We start from the raw sequence: 21,959 nt of genomic DNA, 5'->3' as shown, positions 1-21,959 counted from the left end.
TGCTCACTGGGATGTAATTTATGTATTTAACCATAATAAAGAAAACAACTAGAATCCTGCGACATTTTGGATTTAATGATACTAAAGAAAAAATAATAGCTACAACACTGTCTCTGTCATTTTAGTAAGCATGCATAGGTGTGGCATATCATCTGGTTAGGATCAATGGAAGCATGTGAGTAATAAGCGAAGGCGAAAAAGGTCATGTGGGAATTAGTGTTGTCAAGGAGACGACTCAATATGGAGAGCAGGAGGGTAAGCAGGCTTGGAGGTATGTGACTGAAGAGATTTATGGCAGATCCACACACTTATTAGGAAGTAATACCCGGAACCCAACAATAACAATAAATAGGTCCTGATAAGCAGACGATGGGTCGTTACTCATGGACACTAAACACCAACTGATTCAGAACAAAGCGTCTCCTCGAAGAAACAAACCTTAGTCCACCACTTTGGTACAGACTGAAATATCTCAACAACTATTTGATGGATCGACATGACATTTTGTAAAGACATTCATGGTCCCCAGAGGATGAACCCTATTGACATTGGTGATCTCCAGACTTGTGCACCAGCAGGTCATAGTTTTCATTGATCCACTGAAATATCTACATTTACAAGACAGATCGGAACACTATTTTGTACAGACATTCATGGTTCCCAGATACTCCCAGATAGTGGTTAATGACCAAATGTCTTCAGAATGAATGACATTCCCATCCACCTCAACTGTACTTTGTGTTTAGTGCTAATTAACAAATGCTAGCAAGCTCTAAACTAAGATGGTGAGCTTAGTAAACATTATACTTGCTAAACATCAGCATGTTAGCATTGTACAGTCTCCCAGAGCTGCTAGTGGGGCAGTAGAGTCTTGTTTGTTAGTTAAACCCTTTTTTCGGACAAAACTACTTACTAACTAAACTTAATAGTAACTTTAGCAACTTATGAGAAACCCACCACCACCTGGAAAGCTTCATACAAGCACACACATGCAGACTGACTCAACACACTACAGACGACAGTTATCTACAGACAGAACAGACAAACACCCTGCTGCTTCTCGAAGAGACAACCATCTGCTTGTCTTTGTCAAATCAGTGGCTAGTAGCAGAAAGTTAAAAATAGTCAAACCACAAAAATTAAATTAAATTAAATCATAGTTTTACAGATACTTTTCCGTTTTGGATGGCTGTCTCTTCATAACAGTAAAGGTGATACAGTCCCACGGAGTACATAGATTACACGCTAAAAATCTATATACGTAGACACGAGGTGGAATTAGCAGAAAGGATTAAGACGAAGACGGAGAAGAGGGTGGGACTACTTCCACTACAAGCCCAGTCCAGTCCAAACAAAAACACTCCACGCCTACAAACCTAAGTAGCTATTATGAGCTACATCCTCAAACGGTGTGGGCCGGCTGGAGGGCTCCAGAGTTTTGTACAGCAGTGCATCTTCAATGGGGCTAGCCATGAACAAGAGCCCTATGGCCCAAGACAGGTAAAGGAAGACAGAAAGAGAAAGAGAGCAGAGGGAGGAGTGATGGAGGAGAGTGATGGGGTGTGAAATGGTGAGGGTGGGGGAAAAAGAGTGAAAAGAGAAGAAAAAGGGGAGAGGGAGGTGCAGGTGAGACAGGCTGTGATTGATTGCTTTTTTGTCTTTGTGGTGCCGCAGCGGTTTTTTCCTGCAAAACCACTGAGTACCTGGTGGAGAGACGACGTTTCAGGCTCAGACTGTACCCTCACTGGTTGTACAACACTCTCTCAAACGTTTTGACATGTACTCTGTTTTTAGAAGAGGGCGTTGGCTGGAATGAGGATAACGTCATTGTTGTTGGGTTGGGTTTTTTTTTTGGTAAATATTTCCCTTGTTCGCCCCCCAAAAAAGGGAGAGGTTGCAAACTTATGCAAATACTTAAGAATTAATGTCAGGCCGCATTAGCTCTGGGCATTTTTTTACCACATTCACATGTGAAAGTGATCAAAAATATGAGGTGGAGTCATATTCAGGGATCTGTGAGTCACACACAGATAGGCTTACGAAATAATCTACAGGGAATAACCAGTTAGAGGCAGTTGCTACTGTTACCAGCTGCCGTGGTTACGGCAGCCATGTTGGGGTACAGTCCGAGCCTTGGTGTCGCCCTCCCCCGGCCCTCTCTTTCTCTCCTGTGCACAGGCAGCAGTGAGCAGGGAGGGCGAATCCTACCCAGGTAACTGTGGTAGGGCACAGGGATGAGCTGGGCATTAAGTTGTTTTTGATCTGCCACCTCGTAGGGTCCATCGTCATAGAAACCGAGGTCAAGCAGAGTCTGGTTTAGGAGCTGGACGCGCATCTCACCTGGAATGGAAAAAGGTGAGGCCGCAGCAAAGTACCAAGGAGACATTGGCACACTTTCACACACAGCAGACATCAGAACACTCACATTATTTGTACCATACATGGCATGTCCCAAATCTGTACTGCTTTCTAAGTGTACTATTTTAGCAGTTTGTACACCAAATATATCAACATACTTTACAATTTTAAACACACGTGCAAAGTTGGACGTCAATCAAACTGTGACTTTGCAAATACAATGTGAAATTAAACTTCACAAATGCGGTAAAGTATTTAAGATTTAATAACTGTTATGTAGTTTTACAAGATATTTATATAGCTGTCTCATTACCACTCCATCGACAGCATACTCAGAAATTGACCCTATTTAGTTTGCATACTCTCTCTGGTTTAACTGTACTTCCTTTTGTCACTTTTCCACTGGGAACATACTACAAACTCAAAACCTGCTTAGAATTTGCAACAGGCCAACACACTCACACACACACACATATACACACACACACACATAATCACACTTTCTATCAATCTAAATACACCTTGTGTTTGGTGGACACACTAGAGACAGTCTTACACCAGGCTTTACAAAATAACATTCAGTAAAATTGGAAACAATAACCACATCAGACAAAACGTAGACATATATTTCAGTGTTTTAGAATGTGAATTGTATAAATTAATATTATTATGCAGTAAAGCACAGTATTGATCTCATGTGGCAGATTACGACAATACAAAATAAATCAATCCAGTAACTGATTACTGCACCAGATAAATCTCAGTGCTTTCTTTGATTAACTGCACGCAATCACTTGATTGGCTTATAAATCAATGATATAGTTTTAATCTCTAACAGTATCGTCCTGTTAATAGTGCTGTTTTAATTAGACAGTTCTAGTTTACATTAGCTGCAACTGTATTTCATCTATTTTTTGTATACACTGTAAATTGCCACAGTACTCAATAATGAACATCAAAACCACCAAGAGAAATAAACATCTTGCACATTGTACTCATGAAGGCAAAAGAGGGGTTATCAATACAAACTAGAGACTTGAATTAAAAAACATTTTCCTATTAACATTTCTTTCTTTCTTTAATCTTCATACCTGTCTCCTGGATGCAGTTGTTTGTTAGCAATTTACTCATAACATCTTTAGAAGGTAGAAGGAAAGAAATATATTGGGGGTTTAGTCAAGTCAGTTGAATTTATACATCCCAGAATATAAGACACCCCAAGCCTGAACACCCTCAATTCAGATTAAAAAAATTTGTTGCTGCCACCTAGTGCCCTAAAAATAATAAATGCACCAACTACAAAGGTAAGAAAGTCTCTCCATAGGAGTGAACATATCTGTGTAAGTGCCATTTCTTAGCCTTGTTTCTGTGATCCAGCTGTCTGCAGGTCAATCAGACACCTCACCTTTCCAGTTGTATGTTCCCGGAGCCCCAAACAGAATGAAGTTGTTGTCTGGGGTGAAACTGACAGACAAGCCCTGCTGACAGAAGCCAAACTGCTCATGTCCCTGCGGCCGGCCCTCGCAGAACTTCCACTCCCCTCCGTCCAGGTCATCTCGCTCTGTCAGATCCTCACTCAGGACGTAGCAGCGTCCAATGGGGTCACGAGTCTCTGAAGGGCGACTTACTCGTTGCCTGAGCTCATACAGGTGAGCGCAGGTCTGGTGAGGGACAGGAAATGGCATTAGAGCATTCATTTTTATGATTTACTGGTGTCTTGAATATCAGTTGGCCTTTGACTTTTAACAGTATGATAATCTATACTGTTGATTGAAATCTTAATTTCCATGAGTCTAAAAATGAATACAACTGACTACAGATGAACCAAAGCTGAAAATGTGCCTTTTCTGTTCACAAATCATTGGGTCAGAGGCAGAACAACATTTTTACTTTAAACACAAGAAAGACCCTCTTGTAGCTTCCTGCACTGATACATTTACAGTCTGTGGTCTTCACTTACCACCACCTTCCCTCCAATCCCCTGACTCTTGACAGTGACTCCCAGCCACTGGTTGTCTTTGCTCTCTCTGTCCAGACTCACTGAAGGAAAACACAGAAGGAAATGCCAATCATAATGGTGTCCATATTGTAAACCAATTAGGATCCAAGCCACAGTAAACAAACAGCACTTTGTAATTCAATGGAGTTATTCAAATTATAGCTAACTTTTCTCTAATGCGATCTCTAATAAACTTTTAAACAATTTTTTCACAATCTGTTAATCTGCTCAATGAATTGATTAATCATTTGGACGACAGAAGTTGAGACATTTGTAAAAAGTGCCCATCACCATTTTTATAGTCTAAATTGACATTTAGTCTGGCCATCAGTTGAAACCCCAAAAGGTATTCCGTTTACTATTGTAGAGGACTAAAAAAACAAGAAAACCAGCAAATATTCACATTTGAGAAACTGAAACGAATCAATTTTAAATTATTAGTTGATTGTCAAAATTGTTACTGATTCGATTAGTTTCTTCTTTCCGTTAATTGACGAATCGTTTCAGTCCTACCACACTTACCATCTCCATCAATATCCACCCTCTCACAGTCGTACTCCTCTGGTGTGATTGGACACCTGAACAAGGCTCCTGGCCGACTGCCCCGCAACTGGCCCAGTCCTGCTGCCTGCGGTGCCCCCACAAGGATCCTGAAGGAACATCACATTTAATTGCAAAACTTGGTGTCAAAGAATGATTGCTGATTTCACCGGGGTACATGACAGAAACTAAACAGCTCATGTGAGTACTACTACCTACAATGTAGCTCTAGTTGCAGTGGTTAAACACTATTGAAGAACTCTGCATAATTTGACTGTAAACCAGCTGTTTCCGGTGGCAGGGTCACTGTGCATCACCTGTTCTCATATTATTTCACACGTGACTGGTGGCACATTTCACACAATAGCCTCAGCTGACCTAAGTCACCATTACTGTTGAGTACAAACACCTGCAGCTCAAGCAAGACTGTTCAAATCCTGCCGAGACCACCTAAAGTTAAACACGCTGTCATGTTATCTATGACTTTAATTTGATTCAAAACAGCTCTGTGGAGTGTGCGTGCACTGTATCTTGTTTGTACTAACACACTGTAGCTATCACCAATCACCTCTCACTTTCAAGGCAAGGAAAAGTTTTATTCTCAGTGAGGTGGTTGCTGATATTTTGGGGCCAGTGTCAATGCCCTCTGCCTTATTAGGAGCGGCCGATTCGGGCTGGGATGCTATTTAAAAACCGAACGTTGAGCCACATTCCACCCAACACCGTCAGCCATGGCATATGCATGGAAGCGAGACACGGGGAAACAGAGGCAGAGGAGAGAGATGTGAGAATAAAGAGCAGATTGTAAGATGGAAAACAAAAGTGAGAGGGATCAACCTTAAATTGGTTGCCACAACAACAGCAGTTATAATGTGCCTGCTGCTTTTAATTATAATATAATTATAACAATGATGTTGGAAAAGATCATGCTTGGCTTCAAATGTATAACCAACAACTCTCTGCAATGCCTGTGTGAAAAGTTCCCATCACCAGCCCCCCTCATATCTACCTTGTTATGTACACACTTAAATTAGAGCTGGGAAGTATTTGCCTATAAATACAGTGTAGCAAGCTGATAGCACTGCATGAACCATGCACAGACAAACAGACAGAGAAGTAGACGTCTGAGCAGAAACCAGCCATAACAAGAGTGTTGGATGCACAGAAACTCATCAATTTACTCTGGATAACTGAGATCGTTGTTTGATAAACCACATTGTGGATATGTATTAATATATATATTAAGTAGGTGAATAATAGTGAATAAGTCAGGTGAATAATAAAATATCACTAATTAATTGATATTCATAGTCCCCAGAGGACATGGTGATGACCTGAATTTTCATCTAACGCTAATGTTAGCTTGTCCACCAGCTTGTCAAACTTTGTTTCACTTTGACATGACAAGATACCTTATACACAGATGACCAAAACGCGACCTGTGTACATGTTAACATGCTAATGGTATTGTACTGTTAGCATGTTACCACTGTAGCTTCAGCATTAGCATTTAACATAGCTAACACATCTACATATGTACATATCAGTGGCTAACAAGCTTAGCATGTTAACATGCTAACTGTATGCAGTACTAACACTAAACAGCATGATAACATGCTCAACATTAGCATGTGCTAGCGTAGCCCCATCTGTCACCTCAGCACTCCCTACGCAAAACATTATTGTTTCCGCTCATTCAGCAACAGGTTACACATTCAAAGGTATTTTCATGATCCCACAGATGTCTAACGTTACTGTCTGCCAGCAATAATAAATTGTTTGCTCTGGGGGAAACTTTAAAATTAATGTTTCCAATGACTGTGCCCTTCCGCTTTATGGTGTGCAGGTAATGGCCATCGATGTCTGTGGAAATATTGGATTTAAATGGTGGTTTCGACCTGGCCAAACACTTTATCATTCCTGGCAGCATCTGTGTGATCATGAAATTATCTTTGAGGACAATGGTGGCACTTGTGTCAGGTGGTACGTTGAGGCACTTATTCCTCTTGATCTACTGTGACTTGGACTTTACCTCATGTCTATATCGCTTTGGATAAAAGTATCTGGCAATTGAATAATGTAAATGTAACCCTGCAGCTGAATAACAAGTTAAAATAATAGGAAATGCTATGTGAATCAAGGAGTATCGTACAAAGTGCCAAGATCACAAATGCGGCTAGTGCTAACTGTAAACATTGCATTAGCATATTGTAGATGTGTAATCTTACCACTAGCAGTTAGGATCTTACATTAGCAAAGTCCAACAGTTTTGTTTTCTGAAGGGCGAAGGGGTTTACAGTGTCATGGGGCCACTAGTCACAGAGTTGGAGAAAAGATAGTTTGAAGGTGATGAGAAAGGGGTGAGTCAAACGTAGTGGTAGTCTTACTCATTTTACACCATGACAAAAGATGCCAACCTGAGTCTTTTCTTCCAGTGTGAAAAAAAAAAACCTTTCATCCTTCCCATCATAATACACACACACACAGAAACTACCACTGATACCACCCAGACTGCCAGACGGCTCTACTTTCTATTTTCTACTCCTGCCTTCTCCTTCCTGACAAGTGCTACTGTTGAGGAGCAGCCGTGCATGCCTCAGGAATGACTCCCCCTCACCTTAATGAGTGAGAACCCTAAACAGCCCAAGTCAAGACATCCCATGTGAAATAATGACTGCTACACATCACTGGTGGTCCACATGAGAAACCTGACCAAACGATGTTAAGCTAGCGCAAACATGTGTTAAACAAAAGGGATCTGATAAAGTGGAAGAACATATCACTTTAAAAAAAACATGATAAGATCTGATCCCTAATACAGCTCGACATTCCAGGGAGCTCTGGCTTATGTTAAGGAGTTAAGGTGATATCTCTCTTTCCACTCCACATGTGCAGATAGACAGGCAGGTGTCAGGGTGTAAGGTGGGAGGTCTGTTAAGCTGTTATACCGCCAGTATTTGGAGGAGAGAGTTGTCCAAGTGCCTAAACATAACATTCAGCCAACTTTGACAGATCAAATTATTCTGAATCCATCTTTCACCAAAAAGCCCCATAAAATTACTAACATGTGACAGGTTAGGAATAAATTAAAACTGGTATACCATGGCTAAGAGACTGATAATTCTGCAACTATTGGTATTTAGGCAACTTCAGATAATTAAATAGCACAAATTTAATTGTCATTTAAGATAAGTTGTGACACCTCATTTAAGAATTAAATTTTTTTTTTAGGATGAATTACTAATAATACTAATAGTTTTAATACTTAATAATCTTAACACTTTTTACAAGCACAATACTATGCATCCATAGTCTCAAATGTGAGAAAATATTTCAGACTAGAGCTGATGCGAGTAGTCAATTATACATTTCGCAATTATTTTGATATCTGATTTATCATTTCAGTCGGGGTTTTTTTTAACAAAATTGCCAAACATTCACAAGCTCCAGCTTCTCATTATGATGATCTGCTGCTTTTCTTTCTCTCATGTGATAGATATTTGAATATCTTTGGGTTTTTGACTATTGAAAAATGTGAAAAATGTAGTCATTTAAAAATAGATTTAAGAAGTCAAGGGCATGTTGTCTGGCTGTCCCTTACAATCGTCACAGCTGTACATTTGATGTGTGAATGTCTTTGTACGAAGTTAAGTGACTGAGTTAGAGTTGAATAATGTCCAACTTACAGACAGGCACACATGTCTCACATTTGACACAGATAAAATGTCATGGTTGAGTAATGCTTTCATTCGAGTGCCCTCTACCCAGTTCTTAGCTCCCTCCATTGTTCAGGATTGAGTCAGACATTATGATCATGATCTCCATTGCCAAGCTCATCTTTCAGTAAACCGACATTTGACATGGATTGTGTGTGTGTGTGTGTGTGTGTGTGTGTGTGTGTGTGTAATATGAGTGATTGTGGGTATGTTGTTGCTGCTGCAGACTGAGCCTGGAGGAGATATCAGGGTGTTGAGTGTGACGGTGACGATGTCTAGAGAAATACCCGCATAAAACCAGACGCCACAGAGCCGGCACCAGCACAACTGAAGTGTGTGTGTGTGTGTGTGTGTGTGTGTGTGTAATTTACATTGCCGGGTTGTTTACACAGATTAGATGATGCACCTGGGCCCCACCTGCATCAGTGACCCCCCCTGACAAACTGATTAGAACAAGATTAACAGTCTACAGCCATGGTAGTGGCTCCAAGGCTGTACTTAGACACAGCAGGGCTTTGAGCTAAATTCTAATGTCGGCATGCTAACATGCTGATGCTATGCCTCATGTAGATGTTGATATTTAATATTTTAGTCTGGACCAAAGTGGTGGACGACTGACAGACAGACCCACAGACATTGCTGTCCACAGAGCCATGGCACTGTTATATATATATATATAATATATATATATATATATAATATATATATATATATATATATATGTAGAGTAACGTAGTCACACAGTGCATGTAAGCATCAAAAATATGCACTGCTACCAAGTCTAGACATCTTGCATTACCCATCACAAATTAGAAGTGTCAGTCATCGTTCAATCAAGCAATTAACATGTTATAAGCAAAGGCTCAACTCAAGGTTTTTAAATGTGAGCAAGGGTGTACCCCAGGGTCCGGGGTAGTACTAGTCTTACTTTGAATATCCCACCAAAACCTTTATGGTTTATGTTCTATGTGATCTTGCTATCTTGGACACTTGATCAAGGACATTTGGCAAGCAGGTTTTTAATATCAGTGAAGCTCTTTCCTGGTTAAAAAAGGTAATATTGTTATATTATTATCATGTCTTGGCGGTCAAAAACAAAAGCTCAGCTACTGTGTGCAACACTGATTTTGGACCCAACAAAGCAAGTGAAAGCATTTTTGTATGTGTGTGGTTTTGATTGCATCTAGGAATCATGAATATGGTATACATGATCCAGGATAAATTCATCAGCTGCTGTCATTGAAACAGTGTATTACAACACAAAACCAAAACCCCTGAAATTCATGTGCCTCTGCTTATTGGAGGTTGATTTATAACCCCACCCTCCATTGTCGTAAAAATCATCCTTGTTTTTCCAGCTAATCATCACAGACACATGACAGTCACACACTGGACCCTCATTACACTACACTCATACCCATGTGTTCATTGAGGGGGAGCATGTGCAGTGACCCCAACACTCATTCTCTCCACGATCCTGTCCAAACCTCCCCCATCCAAAACCCATCCACACACACACACATCCCTTTACTCCTCCCCCACTCTCAGGAGTCACATCCCTTGCGTACAGCTTCCCATACAGGCAGTGAGAGTGAGAGGACAGGCTGGACAACAATACATCACACATGTAACCAACATTCAGACCAGCCCTCTTTCTCAAAATATCAAGAAAACAGTCCAAACTCTTACTGAATGACTGACAACCTTAAAACATGATTAAGTTCAACAGTGTTCAGCCTGCCCCCATACACACTTGCACTTGCAGCTTTTAAAATCCCATTTAGTCAATTTTCATGTTTTCGACTGCAGGATGAATGCTCCCCGACTCTTGTGCTGCTGTAAACCTTTTTCAAAATCAATGTGATGTACTCTAAACATTAAGCTAAAGGCTGTATTTTCTTTGTTACCGAAAAAATATTGCAAGGCAATAGCAGCATGCCTACATGTAAATACATCAATACACAGTCAGTATTTTGTAATACCATGAGAATTCCTCTGAGAAAAGTCATGTTTTGTTTGGTTATGGAAAGAGGGGAAAAATAAGAGACAGATGATGTGTGAGAGAGAGAGAAAAGACTGGGATGCTGTTCAGATGTTTGTTAAGGGCCTCATTGTGATCCAAACAATATGCTTCAGGGGACAGAAGCTTTTTCTTGTAATTTTACTCCGAATATCAATTTAAAGAGCAACTGAAATTTTTAACTGCGGATTCTTTTAAACCCAACCCTTCCCTGGAATTTTCCAGGCATGGGCCTTTGAAGGCTAATAAAGTTTGTGAAATCTTGAATCCAAATACACCATAAGCATTTCCAATATTTAGTGTCAGGACCATTTCAGTTGATCCCACCTAATCTGTATGCTCACACCCTTTAACATCTGTCCATCGGAGAGCAGCATGAGGCTGTTGCTCTATAGACAGTGGCTCTACAGGATCAGCATGGGGGCCTTGGGCTCTTTAGGCCTTCTGTTATCCTGAGGCAAGACTGTGACCTCTGACCTGGACTCAGAAACACACACAGACACATATATACAAGCAAAGGAAAACATGTGCAAGCATGCAGACATTAATAGAGGTATGAGTGTACAAATGAAATGAGTATTTGTTCATAAACTCTCTCTCTCTCACACACACACACACACACACACACACACACACATAGGCACATGTGCAGATACACACCAGACAACAGGAGGCTGCAACAACTGTGTAAACTATGGATTAACACACTGACTGCAGCCTGTCCGACAACATCGGCTGTGACAATCAGTCTCATAAAACAGAGCTAAAGGGCCTGTTTCAGTAAATGCCCACTCTCACACCTGACTCCAGTTTCTCCTTTCAGTTTTGCTGATGAGAAGATGACAGCTGAGAATGAGGTGACAAAGCTGTGAATCATCAAGCTTTTAACATCTCAACTCTCTCCCACTCTGGGAAGAAGAGACAAAAAAGGGGTTGGGTAGTGTACAATAATGAGCAAATAAGAAAGACAGAAACAGCTGCCAGGCCAAGCTTTGGTATATTGCGGTTAACTGCCCACGGATGTGATTCAACTTCCTGCTTAAACAATTTGTTCAAGGAAATCAGGAGAACAATTTAATCAATATAAAAAACAAACCAAAACAAATAAATAAATAGCTAAAACCCTATGAACTTCTATCCAACACTGAAAGTGTATTTCAGGAAGGGGAATGCTTTTAGAGGACAATGGTAACCCCATCCTCACTTCACATGCATCTTTAACAACCCCTAAGCTCACCACCTGCCCCACTACTGATCAATAAGTGAACGGCCATTTCCAGACATAGATGGGGTAATGATTGGCCCTCAGGTCCAAAGTGTAAAGAGGACATAACCCCTACACCATCCCTCCCCTGTTTCTTTTTATCTCCTCCTTTTATTCTCCCCCCTTATCTACTCATCCATCTATTGATCTGTCTATCTACTCTATTTGGTTCGCATGTTCTGCCTCTGTTTTAATTGCTCCTTCTTTCCTTTTCTTATTTTCTTTCTTTAAAGTGTGACTGGGGCTGGGACAAGCAGCATGCAAGGTGTGAAAAACACAGAAACACCCTGTGCGGGGCTATCACCCAGCCAGACAAACACATTCAATAGTGTCACACCTATGATCAATTTAGAGCTTCTAGGTCACCTGACCTGCATGTCGCCTCGTCCTGGAGGAAACTAAGATGTTCTTTGTGTGTGAATGTGTGATAAGACACAGACGCAGAGAGAGAAAGAGATACATGAAGGAGAGAAAATCCGAAAAGCAAAGAGAACAAAGAGAGGAGATTCATTATCCACATAATTATTGAATAAAGATTGATGTGAGAGGCTACTAATTGCGTCTTTGCCATTCTAGTCATATCGGCTCCTGTTTGGCTTTCTTTCCACATTAGTGAGATAAAAACCTGGTGTCTCACCCCCAACTAGATAAAAACTAAGATAATCATAATTACAAAACACTGGCAGCCATATTTACAGGTTGACAACTGTGTTCCCTTTGTTGTACTTCTCATGGGTCAAATTAATGTCCATTCATACTGACTTTACTGAGATGAAAAAAGCTCTCCAACTGGTATTAATCATTTGTCACTGATGAATGAGTGTAAGCCAAAACATGATGTATTTTGGGCTTTTCTAAAATTAACTACTTCTTTCAGGAATCAGCAGAGAAATGTTCCTCAAAATCACAACAAGGATCGAGCCATTCATTTATCCCCATACAGGTCCTGAATTAGGTTGAACCAGCTATTCGTAAATCCATCACTAAGTTTGTGTATAAAGTCCTACTTAATTTCTTAACAAAAAGCTAGTTTCAAACAGGTGATTTACCAAATCAAGCTACACAATTAAAACTTAAGAAATGTCTTAGTAGAGACTTGTGTGTAAAGTCGATGTAGCATTGCAAGCTAAGAACTGTCAAAAATTATAGTTTTAGGGGCTGTGTATTTAACTTAACTGCAAATCCTTCATAAATGTAGGTATTACTTGGTTTTATTTATATGTGCATACATGGAGAAATGCGTGTTTCAGATGTTGTAGTAGTCATGTAGTTTGACATGAGTGTAAAAGAAACAATTACGCTAATAACTAACACTATTTAGCTAGTCATTTAGTGTGACTACCATTTAGCATTTAATGTTATTGGCATAATGTTTTGTAGTTTGAGGTTTATTGTGTTATTTTTGTGAAATGTCATCTTCCCACTTTACGTCATTGTAAAACAACATTTTGATCAAATGTAGGTCATATTTCAATATTACCTATTTTGCTTCAATATAAACAGGTTATTTACTAGCAAGATAATGTTTCAGTTAGCGTACACAATGTATGCAACAGTTACCTGATAGTTACTGGGTGTAAATATTTACTATTCTCTATATAAGAACTACTTTTTGTGGTACAGCCTGTTTTGATTTAGTTAAGCATAAATCCCACTTAGTAAACAAGTTATAATTAGCTAACGTTGAACTTACAAAGAGCTTGTGCATCTTAGCTAGTTATATCTATGACAGACTTGAAACATTGTCTTAGTCCGCAGGTTGCGATTCACATAAACCTGACACAAGATACAGACACTGATGGCACATGCTAACATCCATGGACCTAATCAGCACATAACTATTCGAGGAAATTAGACAAGATAAGCGAGCAACAGTGATAACTCAAAGGGCATCTATATAAAGAATGTTTAAAACGTTCAAGTAATTAGACCGTTTGTATCCAAAGACTTTCCTGCGTAATCTCTTTTAATAAATACAAACAAAAAGCCTCCACATTCTTTGTAATTTCCTGTTCCTGTCTGCTTTTCACTGCTTCTTTCCAACCTCAGTTCTGTATCAGTCCCCAGTAGCGCTGCCATCAGCTGATTGATTAAACTGCCTCTTTACCAGAGTCAACACAACTGCCTCCAAATGGACACACACACACACACACACACACACACACATACGCACACACATATTTAATCAAAGGGGAGGCCATCCATGATTTATTCATCCCTGCAGCTCCCGTCCCCATCAGGCCCTCAACCCCTCCCCCACATATAGATCATACAATATTTGTAGTCAACTCAAGGTAATGCAGCTGAGTGTTTTATCAAATAACATGGAAAGTAAACCTAACAGCAGAGTCAGTCAACATGAGACATTAACACCAAATGCAATAATTTTTTGGACTGATAATCTAACAAAATGCCAGAAAACTTGACCTTCTCAGGACAGCAGAATCAATTCCTGCTCCTCCTACGCTGCCAAACTGCCAAATCCCTCAAATAAGTTGTATGTTTCCTCCTGACTCTGCAGATTGTCCCTCTCCCTCCAGTGAGCACGTGGTTCGCAGAGTAATATTCCTGAAAGCTCTCTGCCAGGCAGCGCTGCTTCCCACCGAGCTTTTGTCCAAGCCCAGGCAGCCCAGTGTGGAGGAATGGGAGAATGCTAAATAGACAAAGAGTAAGTGGGAGCTAGTAAAGAGCATTAATCGTGTGTGTGTGTGTGTGTGCGTGCCAGACTGTAAAGCCTATGCTATATACCCTTTGCTCCATCTGATCTCTCATATAAATAAGAACTGCAACGGGGTGAGTTCCTACATTTACGAGGCTTTCACGTGAGTGGCCTCTGGAAGACTTAGCAACAAGAGAGAGAAAGAGAGGGAGCAGGAGAAAAATCATGAATTGAATTAGGGAGGGAAAAGGGGGAAGGTTCATTCTCAACTCTTAAGATGGGGTTGAAAAAGCGGCTTTTATTTGGCTATTTTAATGCAAATTGGCCCCCAGAAATTCTTCATTGTGATATGAATGTGTGGAACAGTTATGCTGGGCCCCATTTACACTCATTGATATGTGTATTAAACTAAAGATGTGGAAGGATATTGTGTTTGACTCATGGAGGCATAAGCCAAATATTGATTTTCACAATTTAACAGCAAAATAAAAGTTATCAAGACTTGAAAAAAAGTTTGACATTTTGGAAAATACGCTTATTTCCTTTCAGCCGAGAGTTGGATGAGAAGATTAATATCACTCTCATGTTTGTACGGTAAATATAAAGCTACGGCTAGCAGCCAGTTAGCTTAGCTTAGCACAAAGACTGAAACAGCTAGCCTGGCTCTGTCAAAATCCATCTACGAGCACCTCTAATTAACACGTTGTATCACATTTGTTTAATCTGTACACATAGGAAGTTACTGTGACTGGCCAACAAATAGTAACCTCCCCATAAAAAACTCAACGTAGGCTGATGTTGTTACCTTTGGACAGAGCCAGGCAGCCAGCTGTTTCCCCCTGTTTCTAGTCTTTATGCTAAACTAAGCTAACCGGCTGCTGGCTATAGCTTCAAACTTAGCACACGAGAGTTACATGGATGTTCAAATAAGTATATAAGTGTCAAACTATTGCTTTTATAGAAATAAATGTTGCCTCCTAATAACTTAAACCTGCACAGTGCTGAGGTTCTTATCTTTTGCATTTGACTTCTCCTGCAATCTCTGTAACCTTTTGGAGGTCATCCAAAAATCCCTTCCACACTCCACTCTTGTTTTTTAAGCTGTGTTAATCAAGCCTCCAGTTCAATGAGAGGATTTGTTCAGCTTCAGAAAGCTCTGTTTTAGATTCTTACTCAGCCAGTGAAACCGAGCTCCAGACTAGATGTCTGGGATTATATCGGCTACCTGCAGCCCCACTGGAAGTGAGACTGACCTCAGAAAAGGCACCAAAGCAAAATCCATGGCAAACATGAACCTCACTGTAACTTGAGACTTTCTACTTTCTCTATGACAGCAACGCAACACAGCCAACTCTACATCTACTCACATCAACAGCCTGACAGTCCGATGAATTACAGCCTAATAATGTTGACAATGTGTGGCTATGCTGTGGCCAAAAACAAACTGATGTGGTTTGGGGGAAAAAGACATTAATTGGCCAATAAAAAGCCTGTTCAGAAAGAGGAAATTACTGCCATGATTCAAAACATAACACAAAGGGAAGACTAACAATTGGGTCAGAATAGAGAATATGCACAATAGATGTCTTTCAAGGCCAGATAGAGATCCTTCATCAAGAAACAATAACAGATGACCTACAACAGTGCAGCAAAGCAGAACTGCCATCCCCCACGTTTGTCAAAGCACTCTGAAAAAGAAAAGACCTTCACATTAAATCATGAGGCAGAGATCAATGTAAAGAAATGACCTGAAACTGCGAGGCTCGGCGCTTTCCAGCATACATGTTGGTGGTACAGTATGATTTACACACCTTTGGCAGTGAGCTGAACATTTATATATCATGCTGTCATGGGTTTGTTCTGAGTATATTGATGTGCGACATTAAAAGCTTGCAGTATGTCGAATCAGCTTATCCTGAATACAGACAGCAGTACAGCATAGTGTTTGTAGCCACATTGTATGTCGCTCCACCACTTTGGTCTTTGCCAATTGCCCTTATTGTCTTTTAAATATATATAAATATAAATCTATTATAGGTCGGTTATATAGGTCTATATAAGGTTGGGTTATTTTGTTTTTCTGTTTGACAGATTTATTACAATGTATAAACAAGCAGGAGCTGATTTCTGGAAGATTGGCAGGGATTAAGCTCGGGGCTTCCTGTCTTCACTAGGCAGTGAACTATTAGCGGAAGCACTTCTCATAGCAGTATAAATAGCAGACACACACATAACTCAGACTGAAATACCCTCTCATCTCATCCTCTGTCTGGCATCAGCAGCAGGAGAAGCCCCCTAAGTTCAGCTTGGTGCTTCTGCTTCAGGTCAACAAAGACAGATCATATAGAAAGTTTACCAGAGTTCGGGAGACCAGATCGTGGCTCTTATCCCCGTCTGAGTGTGGCATACTTTTACTTCCTCCCAACATGTCACTGAACAGGATCTCATTGCAGCACATCAGTCAGTATGAGATCATTGTGTCACATGTGCTGACCTTTGCCTTGGTCATATTGAAAAGGAGCATTAGGTTTGCTGCACTGTACTGAAGAGAGACTGTAAAACTGAACAAAAAGACATTCATTAGATAAACCTGCCAGCTGTATCTGAAGCTGAACGTCTCCTCCCCGACATTGTATGGTCCTGCTTTTGAAGAAATCACTTCTCTGATGCCTTAGGGAAAACGTTTTTTCCTGAGCCTCCAACAAACTGAGAAAACCAGAGAAGATGAATCTCTACAAGTGTGACAGTATGACTAAGCTGATTTCTATGAGCACTTTAGCATTACGCAGTGTGTGATACAACCATGAGTAAGCACAGAACAGAGCATCAAAGTGGTAATATCATTTTCACCATTGAATCCGGTGGCGTAACACACAATGAGCGCATGGCAGTATGACCACAGGCGACGGTAACCCAAACCTTCATAATATAAAGAGAAAATGAGTCAATAGCATCTAATTACAATAAGTTTGAGGCTAATTGTGTCAAGTGGGTGTATCAGAAGAACAGCAATAATAATGAGAGCAACTTGGAAAACTCACAAACGCACAAATCTGAACTGCAATAACACAGAGAGGGCACCATCATGAAGCTTAATGGAAATGTATTATTCAGACAGGAAAGATAATTGCTGTGTTGCTATCTGAATAATACATTTCTCTCACTGAAAGTGCAATAACATCAAATCAAAATGTTTTGCACTCCTACAGTCCATAGTGATGATGAAAGGCCACGATCTCTTTTTATTTCTGGGAATTTGGGTTTGAGTAGCCTGCAAGGCATACATTCTGCATTGGTGCAATAATTTATTGGCTAATTTCAGTATTTCTTACACACGATGTAATCAGTTTTGATGTCTTTTAGGCTAACAATTAAATTAATAAATATAGGAGTCATTATTTCCCCACCAGAATATTATTCTTCTGCCTCTCTGAGTCACTTTCCAAAATGTGGTCAAATATGGTGAATCTTTCAGATAAACTTAAAGTGGCTATAATCAGTATTTTTTATAATAACAATACATCAAATGACTATGCAAAAACAATATCACAGTCATTTTCGGCTGAAGCAGGCATCAAAGTTCTAAAAACCCACTGTACTCTACCTGACCAGCACCAAACAGCAGACACAGTTAGCGACTCGCTAATATTTTATAAAAATATGTATAAATCATTAATTATTGAATATTTCTGACCACATTTAGTCAGCTTCCCAGCAGGTTCTCTATACAGGAACAACTCATAACCTCATAAATTCTAAAATCTTGTGATAAATGTTGTGATGGGGATAAAATTATTATCAAGTCATCTATGCAAACAGTGGGTGTGACGTCAGGGCATACTGGCAGCAGCATTATTCATCCCACTCTCTTCCAGTAGGTGCATCACATCAGCACATCAGGCCAGTTTATTGCCTCCTGGCACTAACTCTGCTGCTGTAGCACGGACATTTTCTAAAATACTTTCAGCTTACTGTCAGTTATTGAAATAAGTTCCAGGACTGCTGCTGGACAGTGAACAAGTTTCAGAGGGGTGACATGACTCTCGCACTGACGGTCCGTGTGTCCCTGAATGCTGATGTCATTCCCCTGGTCTTACCAGGCGACAGGACGACTCCAGCCCGAGTAAACTGAGGAGCCAACAGTTAAATATGGAGCTCTAAAACAGGGACCTGTAGTAAATTAATTCTCTCGCTCAGAAAGTGTTTGAATTGATTTTAAAGGATGTACATTACATCAATGTTGAATTTGTTATATTCAGTGATGGAAAGTAATAAATTACAGTACTGAGGTTTGAGCTACCTTTACATTACTCAAGTATTTCCATTATATACAACTTTATACTTCTACCCCACTACACTTCAGAGAGGAATGTTGTACTTTTTTAGTTACTTTGCAGGTTAAGTGAGAGTGTGTATGTATATATATATATATATATATATATATATATATATATATATATATATATATATATATATATATATGCTTTTACTTTTACTTGTAATGTAGTATTTTTACATTGTAGTACTTTTACTAGTACAGGACCAGAATACTTCTTCCATCACTGGTTATATTCATGTATAACACAAACTTTTGAAGTTGTAAACGTATAGGGACGTTTAGGATAACTGTGCCAACTGAATTTGTCGTGGAAAATACAGTACAGACCTCTGGGCTCTTTCTAATCCTATGGATATATTACAAAACTGTTGTCTCTGGCACCTCATTAGATGAAATATTAATCGCAAGGCTTCAGGAGAGGTAAATTTAAGGTCATGCAGTAAACATTTCCAAAGATTTACAGGCTGATCTGTTGTTATAATTTATTCATGATTTCTGGAGGAAAGGGCTCACCAGTGTTCCAGTCACACATCAAAAACAGCTGTTGGCAAACAGCGGATCTGAAAACAAACACGGTCACATAGACACACACATGTACAACTCATCCTTGAACAAATACACTCACAGCTCCACACACTATAGGACACATTAGTATCTCCACTCCCCTGAAGTCAGCATCAGACCTGAACTGCTAAAATCACTTACAAAACCCTTTTTTCCCTTCTTCAGAAGCTGAGTCAGCAAGCCTACTCTCATCCACTCTCCACTTACTGTAAATCATCGTCTATTAACTCAGAGCTCAGGCTGCTCTTGCTGTACATGCTGCACATAAACATGCTCAAACTCCTGCACCCAGTTCAGAGTTATGGGTGTAACAATGATTTAGCAAATCTAAGAACTGGTGCATGCTGACTGTAGTAGCCACACATTTCAAATTACATCTTTTACCTGCCCTAAAAAATGAAGATTCATGGTATAATGAAGATTTTGCACGAGGAGCAGGTGCAGATACAAGATACCACACATTTAAACTGACTATGTAAGGTGCAATGAAAAAGTCAGAACCGCACAGGACACACAGGGCAAGCTCAGTGCCGCATTCACCCACTCACCAGCTCTGAGGCTCTGGGGTAAGCTGTTGGTGAAGTGCTAGAGAGAAACCAAAAAAGGTGCCACGGTCTCCCAACTTGTGCAGTGTGTGAGTAGTATCCAGGTTAAAGCCCCGCACTTGGCTTAAAAGGGTCAACAGAGCCCAGAGGAGGGTAGTCCAAGGATGAGAGGAACAAGAGGAGAGGAAGACGGTGTTCCCATGTCCCACCGGGGCTGCCATAGCAAGGTGCAGAGCAAGTTCAGTTCAAGCAGCTTTTATGGCTCCCAGAGAGCTAAAAGAGAAGAAAATAATGTGGCAAATCCTGTGTACTCTCCTCTCCTGTCCTCTCCTCTGTGGATGGCTCCCTTGTTTCCAATCCTCCTCCCTCGCTCTATCGTGCCGGCTCTCAACTCCGTTTGCTGCTGTCAGTCTGAAGAGCAGGCTGTGAAAATGTGGCCGCTACTAGTATATGTGTGTGTGTGAGTGTGTTTCTCTCAATGCATGTGCGCCTCCCCCCTCCTCTATGCTCAGAGGGAGACAGAGGACAAGTGCCTTGAATAGCCCGCTCACTCCTCCCCCCCTCCCCTCAGTCCCTCCACCTCCCTGCCTCCCCTCTCTCAGCTGACATCAACACTCAAGGGACTGCTGCCAAAATACCAGGCAAGGTTGTCAAGACACTTGGAGGCTATTGAATAGAGAGAGAGAGAGGGTGAAAAGACAGCAGACTGTTTTATCTGTTGGGTTCACACGGTCTAAACTGCGGCCTTTCTGCGGCCACTGGTTTGGTGCAGGTGCTTGTAGGAGGAGCATAAAAGGGAAAAGACCTGAGGTGAAATCTGGAAAGTTAAAAAGCGGTAAAAGAGAGCATGAAAGCCCTGACATCTGACTTCTGGTGGCGGCGATCTGGAATGAATGTGGTAGACAAAAGGGGCCAAAATGTGCACAGTGACCCAGGAAACTTTATTACAGACCTTTAGCTCTTGTGGAAAGGGAGAGTGGGAGAAATGGATGTGTCCTGACAGAACCAGAGACATAATCAGAGAAATTGCAGGCTCTCCAACAAAGCATATCAAGTGTGATTTTATGTATTCACTGTTAGTGTTTTACCCCACTGATTCTTAGTATTTTCCAACAAGTGGCTCAAACAAACGACACACACCTCAGTTACGCCCCGTCATGCACAGCTGCTGTTTGAACCGGCTGATTTCTGTTTCTCTTGAGTCAATCTGTGAGCAGCTGCCGGTGTGTCACCTCAACTGCTCCACACAATAAACCTCACACACGACAGTTGCACACGACCACAGCATGAGAAGATGAAATACTAGGACGGACTTGTCCTTGCACCTTTTGTATTTGACCTTCCCAGTCAGGGTGGCTTTATGTGATTTTTGGATAAAAAAACATTTGTGAGGAGGGATGTGACTTCATGTGGATATTCACATTTCTAATCTTATATTCTTATATATGAATATGTTTCTTCTTGAACTTGTGCTTTTTACGATGCCAGTTCACGCCCATGTTCATTCTGTATTGCATGGCTGTGCAGGTGTGCCTAATAAAGTGGACACTGAGTGTATTCTGTGTATGGTTTTGAGTCTTACATTGGAAGAGCAGTTGTGAATTTAGAACAGAAAATGGACCCTTCCTCGTTTCTTAAGCTAAAAGTCTCTTACCCATTTTTGTCTAATAGTATCTGTGTTTGCTAGCAGCCCCTCCATAAAGTTGGACCTACGTGTTTACTTCCAAAGAGCCTCCACTTTCGTCATTTTGGTTGGTGTGATTTTATTGCCTGAGAAGTTTGCTTTGAGCGTTGACAAAGAGGCAGCAAAGGTCCTTAACAAAACTTTCACATTAAGGAGGATTAAAACTGACCTAAGATTAGTGTCTCTGGGCACTTTCATCAATGTCTACACACACACACACACACACACACACACACACACACACAGGTTACTAGAGGGATGAGGCTGAATT

The 21,959-nt window shown here is 40.6% G+C and overlaps 1 protein-coding gene across 1 annotated transcript in view; it reads right to left on the bottom strand.

Moving 5' to 3' along the window:
• Positions 1–20,225, bottom strand: part of itga7 (integrin, alpha 7) — a 33,017-nt gene extending 12,792 nt beyond the window's left edge. Inside the window, exons 1-6 of the mRNA XM_070902068.1 lie at positions 20,008–20,225; positions 4,880–5,007; positions 4,319–4,398; positions 3,764–4,019; positions 2,209–2,340; positions 1,377–1,484 (exon numbers count right to left, since the gene is read on the bottom strand). Of these exons, the coding sequence (XP_070758169.1) occupies positions 1,377–1,484; positions 2,209–2,340; positions 3,764–4,019; positions 4,319–4,398; positions 4,880–5,007; positions 20,008–20,225 (922 nt within the window). The remainder of the gene's footprint in view (positions 1–1,376; positions 1,485–2,208; positions 2,341–3,763; positions 4,020–4,318; positions 4,399–4,879; positions 5,008–20,007) is intronic.
• Between the last annotated feature and the right edge of the window lie 1,734 nt (positions 20,226–21,959).

This window comes from Enoplosus armatus, chromosome 3 (genome assembly GCF_043641665.1).
Source record: "Enoplosus armatus isolate fEnoArm2 chromosome 3, fEnoArm2.hap1, whole genome shotgun sequence".
NCBI classification, from domain to species: domain Eukaryota; kingdom Metazoa; phylum Chordata; class Actinopteri; order Centrarchiformes; family Enoplosidae; genus Enoplosus; species Enoplosus armatus.
This window is presented reverse-complemented; position numbering and strand designations above follow the sequence as displayed.